The sequence below is a fragment of the Antrostomus carolinensis genome, unplaced genomic scaffold (genome assembly GCF_000700745.2).
Source record: "Antrostomus carolinensis isolate BGI_N321 unplaced genomic scaffold, ASM70074v2 scaffold38208, whole genome shotgun sequence".
NCBI classification, from domain to species: domain Eukaryota; kingdom Metazoa; phylum Chordata; class Aves; order Caprimulgiformes; family Caprimulgidae; genus Antrostomus; species Antrostomus carolinensis.
Window position 1 is genome coordinate 6,042 of NW_010331601.1, and position 7,618 is coordinate 13,659.

At 58.5% G+C, this 7,618-nt stretch overlaps 1 protein-coding gene across 1 annotated transcript in view; it reads left to right on the forward strand.

The window, feature by feature from the left end:
• ARHGEF11 (Rho guanine nucleotide exchange factor 11) overlaps positions 1-7,618 on the forward strand; it is a gene marked incomplete at both ends in the record, with an annotated part of 13,467 nt that overhangs the window by 5,029 nt on the left and 820 nt on the right. The window contains 18 exon segments of the mRNA XM_029086293.1: positions 65-187; positions 483-506; positions 937-1,081; positions 1,291-1,411; positions 1,932-1,961; positions 2,384-2,513; positions 2,658-2,837; positions 3,724-3,771; positions 4,284-4,471; positions 4,581-4,727; positions 5,196-5,275; positions 5,480-5,605; positions 5,705-5,822; positions 6,172-6,350; positions 6,430-6,505; positions 6,719-6,886; positions 7,049-7,136; positions 7,243-7,357. Coding sequence (XP_028942126.1) covers positions 65-187; positions 483-506; positions 937-1,081; positions 1,291-1,411; positions 1,932-1,961; positions 2,384-2,513; positions 2,658-2,837; positions 3,724-3,771; positions 4,284-4,471; positions 4,581-4,727; positions 5,196-5,275; positions 5,480-5,605; positions 5,705-5,822; positions 6,172-6,350; positions 6,430-6,505; positions 6,719-6,886; positions 7,049-7,136; positions 7,243-7,357 — 2,086 coding nt within the window.

Consider the following 7,618-nt stretch of genomic DNA (forward strand, 5'->3'; position numbering starts at 1 on the left):
TGGGCTCCTGCCCACATGGGTGGCTGGTGCCCAGGCTTGTGACCCTGACCCTTATCCTCCACAGAACAAAGCGCACCATGGGTCTGGGGAGTCTGTATGGGGAGAATGACCTCTTGGACCTGGATGGGGACCCCCAGAAGGAGCGGCAAGTGGCCGAGAAGCAGCTGGCCCAGCTGGGTGACATCCTGTGAGTGCCAGGCTGCCATGGATGGGGCACGTAGGGGAGCACCTCTCTGCCTGGATTTGGGGCGAGGACGTGGGGAAGGGAATCAAACACAAGCTTAGCTCTGCTCCTTGATCCTGCTTGATCCACACGTTTGCTGTTGGAGGTGGGAAGGAGTGTTTGGAGGAGGCACTGGTGTGACAAGGGGCAGGGGCATGATGGGATGGAGGGCTTGGTGCTGAGAGTCCCCTGCCTGGGGGCTGGGGAGAGGAAAATGTTCCAAACAAGCTCTTTTATCCCTCCCCATCTCTCTCTCCAGGTCAAAATATGAAGAGGACAGGAGGTGAGTGGCCCCGGGGCACAGGGGGAGCGTGTCCAGATGCGACTGCCTTACGGTTGTTCACTGAGGAGACAAAAAGAGAGGAGTCACAGGAGCATCCCCTTCCCGTGCCAGCCTCCAGCACCCTCTCTTTGTGCCAGGCATATCTCATGGGCTCTCAGCCTGGCCCTGGGGAAGGGTGAACACTTATCTCAGGGTCCTGGTGTTCTAGATGCAGCCCCCTGCCAGCCCCAGTCACCCCAGCTTGCCCTCTTGAGCTGCTCTTTGCCTTTCCTCCCTCCCCACCCGGTCATCCTCTCCAGCATGGGGAGGGATGGACCCTCTCTCCCCTCAGAGCCCCAAGGGATGTCCCAGCTTCCCCCATCACCTCCCCTGGCCTGCAGTGCCCCATCCTGCTGTTGGATCTCCAGCCTCTTGCTCTCCTCTCTTCCAGCTCCCCCATGGCCTTTGCCCTCAGCACGTATATGAACCACACAGGCATCCGCAGCCGGGAGCCCCGGGTGGCCGGTGCCAGCGAGAAGGCCCAGTCCCTCCCGGACAGGGACAAGTGGCTGCCCTTCTTCCCCAAGACCAAGAAGGTGGGTGGCTTGGTGACAGCCTCTTGCTGCTGGATCTTTTGGGGTGATGCAGGGAGGGATTCTCCGGAGATCCCCATTTCTCCACTCCTGCCTTGGGGAGCTGCTTAGGACCAGGGCAGAGCCGGATCCCGGCCCCATCCCTTCCCCGATGGCGCGGTGAAGGTTGGGGACACCATCAGGACCCACGTGGTGACATGTGTTTTTATCAGTGCTCCTCTCGGGTGTCCCAGCAGAGCAGCAGCACGAAGAAGGACAAGGATGCCATGGAAGACAAGAAGCGCAACCCTATCCTCAAATACATTGGGAAGCCCAAAATCTCCTCCCAGAGCAGTGAGTACTGGCACCTTCTGGGGTGCTGTACCCACCAGCCTCCCTGCTGCCTGGAGATCTGCAGCTGTCTGTGTGCCCAAGGCTGTCAGGTGGCCTTTGGCACCTGTGGGACTCCCATTCACCCAGTACCATCAGCCACCCTCTGCTCTTCTCAAGCCACACAATGGAAACCTGTTGTCTCAACTCTCCATGCTCCCACATGGCTTTGAGGGGAGTGGGAAGGGAGCAGAGCTGAGTTCTTCCCCCCAAATTTATCTTACGTACCCCATCCTGCAGGCTTACAGGCTGCTCACTGGGTCTTAAAAGTGTCACAGCTCCTGGCAGGGCTGAGGTGGTGGAGAGCAAGTGTATGCACGTGTGTGTGTGTACACGTGTGTGTGTGTACACGTGTGCACGCCTCTGTTCTTCTTCCCCTTCTGCTTTGAGTTCTCATGCCATTAGCTCACACCTTCCCTCTTTGCCTCCTTCGTTGCTGAAATGCAGGATTGATTTGACATCTCATTTTTGTTTTTCCTTTCAGCATTTCATGTCCCTTTGTCCCCTGTTGAAGGTAAAAGGCCTCTTCTTTTGTTTGCCATTCACCTCATACACTTAGTTTTATTTTGTCCCCATCATGACTTACCCCAGTGTTGTTGCACCAGGTCTTGGGGTGGGTTTGAATGGGTGCTGCAGGGTCTGGGAGGAGGGTTGCCTGTGGCAGGTCCTGGGTGTCCACTCAGCACATTTTCTCGAGGAATGTGGCAGCCAGCTGTAGGGAAGGCCCCTTGGTGAGTGATCCCAGTACCACTGGGATGCCTTTGCCTCTGCCTCTTGCCACTGATGCCTTTGCCTCTGCAGCCCGAGCTGGATGGGGCTTTGCCAGGCAGACGGCCGAGGCCACGGTGCCACGGGGTGGGCAGCAGCACCAGCATCTCCTACCCGGCCACTCACAGCCCAGTCTCACTGGTGTCAACTTCCTTCCTTTCGTCCCAGCAGTCAAACCCGGCAATGTGAGGAACATCATCCAGCACTTTGAGAACAACCAGCATTATGAGAGCCAAGAGCCCGGCACCCAGCGGCTCTCCACCGGCAGCTTCCCTGAGGACCTGCTAGAGTCAGACAGGTAGGGCAAGGGGATGCATGGGGGGGGTCAGCTCATATTTTCAGGGGTCCCACCACAGTTTTTCATGGGTTTGTGTCCATGGGGACATCCTTGCCTATACCACCAGGCTCAGGCTCTTCTCTGCTTTGTTTCCCTTGGCTGTAGTTCACGTGCTGAGGTCAAGCTGGGCCGCTCGGAGAGCTTGAAAGGCCGGGAGGAGATGAAGAAATCCCGGAAAGCAGAAAATGTACCTCGGTCACGTAGTGATGTGGACATGGACGCCGCAGCCGAGGCCACGAGACTTCACCAGTCGGCATCGTCTTCCGCTTCCAGCCTGTCCACAAGGTGTGAGACACCAGCCAAGCCCTGGGCGGGGAGGACCTGGGTTCCTCCGAGCTTCCAAGGGGAGCTGGGACGGCCAGGGGTCTGAAAGCTGAGACGCTGTCTCTTGGGAAGCTTTTGCTAAACTTGTGGGTCAAGGCCAAGCCCAAGCCATGCAAGGCAGGGTGGTATCAGCCCCACAGCCAACATTTGCCAGGGGAAAACAGAGAATTGGGCTTTAATCCCCATTTGTGCCTGAGATCCCTCTTGCAGCCAGTAGCACTGGACCCATATCTTGAGGGGTTTGGTGAGGCCACATCTGGAATATTGTGTCCAGTTCTGGTCCCCACAGTTCAGGAAGGACAGGGAACTGCTGGAGAGAGTCCAGCACAGAGCCACCAAGATGATGAAGGGAGTGGAGCATCTCCCTGCTGAGGAAAGGCTGAGGGAGCTGGGGCTCTTGAGCTTGGAGAAGAGGAGACTGAGGGGTGACCTCATTAATGTTTATCAATATGTAAAGGGCGAATGTCAGGAGGATGGAGCCAGGCTCTTCTCAGTGATGCCCAATGGTAGGACAAGGGGCAATGGGTGTGAGCTGGAACACAGGAGGTTCTGCTTCAACTGGAGAAGAAACTTCTTTCCAGTGAGGGTGCCAGAGCCCTGGGACAGGCTGCCCAGGGAGGGTGTGGAGTCTCCTTCTCTGGAGACATTAAAAACCTGCCTGGACGCCTTCCTGTGTGATCTCATTGAGGTTCCTGCTCTGGCAGGGGGGTTGGACTGGATGATCTTTTGAGGTCCCTTCCAATCCCCAACATTCTGTGATTCTGTGAAATGCTGCTGGGTGCTGCCCCATGGGAGGAGAGGGACCAGGACATCAGGACACAAGGGTGACTCTCCCATTCCTCCCCAGGTCGCTGGAAAATCCCACCCCCCCGTACACACCGAAGATGGGACGCAGGTGAGTGGCTCAGCCTCGGTCTCTGCCATCTCTACTGCGCTGTCCCGAGCCGGCCGGGATCCCTGGGACCAGTTTTCCTTCAGAGCAGGAGGGTCACTGTAGGGGTGTGCTGGGGCTGTGCCCCCCTCTTTGGTGGTCAGAGGGGCTCCATCTGTCCCTTCCTAGCTTTTCCCTCCCCGTAAGCGAGCCTTGACAGAGCAGAAGGGGAGGCAACACCCAGGGCTACCCCGGGAGGGAGTCCCCTCTTAGTTCACCATCCTCCTGGGGCGAGGGGGCACCTCTGTTCCCTTGTGTCTCACGCAGGAGCTTAAAGGACCTATATAGATGTCTGCTGGGGGACCTAGTCTTTTTAGCTCAAGAGTCAGAGGCTTGTACTTCTTGTGCTGAAGGCCCCGGGTTGAAGCCGAAATAGGGCCCAGGTAGATATTGGCTGTACTGGGAGCGCTGTGGGGTGGGCTGGTTGGATGCGAGTGGTTGCAGAGTACTCCCACCGTCACCTTTCACCCTCCCAGGAGCATCGAGTCACCCAACCTGGGTTTTGGTGTGGATCCCTTCCTGCCTCATCTCCTGGAGGATGAACAAGGCCAGCTTTCTGACCTGGAACCTGAGCTGGACTCCCAAAACTGGCAGCACACAGTCAGCCGGGAGCTGGTGGCCAACCTGTCGCAGAAGGAGATCGACCGGCAAGAGGTGATCAACGGTAAGGAGGACGGGACGTCCCAGGGACATGAGGGACCCCCCCCAAACAGCGTGCCCCAGCACCACGGGGCTCCCCTGGGCATTTCTCCACCCCTGTGCCTTTCGCACAGAGCTCTTTGCCACTGAAGGGTCTCACCTCCGCATCCTCCGAGTCCTTGACCTCCTTTTCTACCAGCGGATGAAGAAGGAGAACCTGCTGTCCCGGGAAGAGCTGGCGCTTCTCTTCCCCAACCTCCCTGACCTGATAGAAATCCACAGTAAGCCTCTTCCCACTCGGATCCTACTCTCTCCTGGAAATACCCCTCTGCAGTGGGAGCAGAGAGTGGCCCACGTGGCCCATGGCTGCCTGGGGCTCCTGCATGGTTGCCCCCCATTCCGACCAGCCCTGCTGATGGCATCGTGCCGTCTTACCACTCCGGCTTCTCCTCTGCCTCTCCTGGGAACAATCCAGAGCCTGTTTCTTCCAGGCTCTGTCAATACCGATGTCTGGGACACCTGGTCTGTACCAGCCCTTGGCACAGCACCCTTTTGGTGTCACTCTCCATCCATGACAGCAGCAATTGAAGCCCATCTGGCTCTCAGCCCCTCCTGCCTGCACCCGTGCCGGTGACCCAGAGGGAATCCTCTGGGACAGGCAGCTCAGCGGGTGCTTGTATGGATGAGTGGTGGGTGGCCCCGGCATCCTGTTGACATGAGTCCTGTCTGTCTCTCACATCCTCGTTCAGATTCTCTCTCCGAATCCATGAAGAAGCTCCGGGAAGAAGGACCAATCATCAAAGAAATTGGGGATCTCATGCTGTCTCGGGTAAGGGGACAGGAGTGGTAGACACCCTGGGGGCATCTTCTTGTCCTCCAGCATGTAGGGGTTGACATCTTTAAGGGGAGGTGGAGGTGACCCCACTGTCACGCTGTCCTCTGGCCATGGCTACACTCAGAGCAGGGAAGCTCGGGGAGACTCAGGGCCAAGTCTAGGGGTGCCTGAACCCGGTTCTCCTCTGCATCCCCCCAGTTTGATGGCCTGGCCAAAGAGGAAATCCAGCAGGTTGCTGCAGACTTCTGCTCTTATCAATCCATCGCCCTAGAGCTGATCAAAACCAAGCAGCGCAAGGAGACCCGTTTCCAGCTCTTCATGCAGGTTTGTCCCTCCCTAACCCAACCCTCACCCTCACCCCAGTGCTCCCCTCTCTCCCCCTGATCCCACCTCAGGGCTTTCATCCTCTTCCCTCTGTCCTAGGAAGCAGAAAGCAATCCACAGTGCCGGCGACTGCAGCTCAAGGACTTGATCATCTCCGAAATGCAGCGCCTGACCAAGTACCCGCTGCTGCTGGAGAACATCATCAAGCACACCGAGGGTACAGGCTGGGGGGGGACACTGGGGACTTGTCCCTGGGGTTGCTTAGCTGTGTGTTCCCATCTCCAGCACATCCTTCGGCTCACAGCAGGCGATTGCTTCCATCACTTTCTACCATTTTGCCATCCAGAGCAAAATTCCAGGGTGGTGGGGAGGACATCCTGCCTTTCCAGCAGAAATAGATGGGCTGAGGGGACCCTGGGGGTGGGAAAATCTCCCTCTTGTTGGCAGGGAGCTGCAGGCTGGTGGTTTTTTGTGCCCAGGATGTGGCTGGAATCCTGTTGCAGGGGGACAGGGACAGTCCCATCTTAGGTGCCCACTGACCCGCTGTCACCTCTCTGCTATCCCAGCGGGAACCTCGGAGCACGACAAGCTGTGCCGAGCCCGGGACCAGTGCCGGGACATCCTCAAGTACGTGAATGAGGCGGTGAAACAAGCGGAGAACCGGCACCGGTTGGAAGGCTACCAGAAACGTCTGGATGCCACCTCGCTGGAGAGGACAAGCAACCCACTGGCTGCTGAGTTCAAGGTAGCCCAAGCTCCTGGGAGGCTGGTGGGGGTCTGCCTGGTCCCAGCCCATCTTCACCACCACCCTTGGCTTCCCACAGAGCCTGGACCTCACCTCCCGGCGCATGATCCACGAAGGGTCACTCACCTGGCGCATCAGCAAAGACAAGACTGTGGGTATGTATCTTCCCCACCACTTGGTACTGGGAGAACTGGGAGACCTCTCCTGTATCCTCAGCATCCCTCCAGCCCCAGCAGCATTATAGGGACACCCTGAGCCCCCCTTTGCCACATCTATTGTCCCTCCCAGCTGCAAGGAGGGAGCTTCCACCTGGGTTCAGAGCTCAATCCGGGCTGAGCCTCCACTCTCTGTGTCCTCTCCCACCTCAGACCTGCACGTGCTGCTCCTTGAGGACCTCTTGGTGCTGCTACAGAAGCAGGAAGAGAAACTGGTGCTCAAGTGCCACAGCAAGACGGCGCTGGGTTCTTCAGACAACAAGCAGACCTTCAGCCCCGTCCTCAAGCTCAATTCAGTGCTCATCCGCTCCGTGGCCACAGGTAGGGAGGGAGGCCAGGGAGAAGCCACAGGGGCTGGCAACCAGGACTGCCTGTCCTCCAGCCATGTCCCATCACAGCCGTGCTGGTGACAGCCATGCCAGTGGGTCTGGTTAAAGCTCTCGCATGTTCTGACCTTCCTCATCACCCTTGGTCACCCCACAGATAAACGAGCCCTCTTCATCATCTGCACGTCAGAGTTGGGACCTCAGATCTACGAGCTGGTAGCGCTGACGTCCTCCGAGAAAAACACGTAAGGCTCAGTGGGATGGGTGCTGGGCACCTACCCAGGGTGGGGGCTTCTCTGGGGAGCAGCAGCCCTCCCCTGGGGAGCTGACGAGGGGCTTTTGGCCGGGCAGGTGGATGGAGCTGCTGGAGGAGGCGGTGCAGAGTGCCACGAGGAATGCCACCTTCCCACCCAAGCGCCGGACGCCAGAGCCCACCCGTGCGGCACCCTCTGGGTGAGCAGCCCAGCTCTCACTGGGAGCTGGGACTCTAGCCCAGTCCCATGCTGGTGGGCACTGGAGGACAAGGCTAGCGGGCTGCTGGGTCTCTCTGGAGGGTGGTTGGGATGAGGACAGGCATCCTGCCTGGTCACTGGGGACACGGGGGTGGCTACCAGGGCTCCTGGCTTCAGCAGCATCTGCCCTGGGGTGGGTGCTGCCCCTGGCTCCTGCCCCTGACACCCCTCTCCATCCTCCCAGCCTGGTCTTACAGGACCCTGATGTCTCCCCA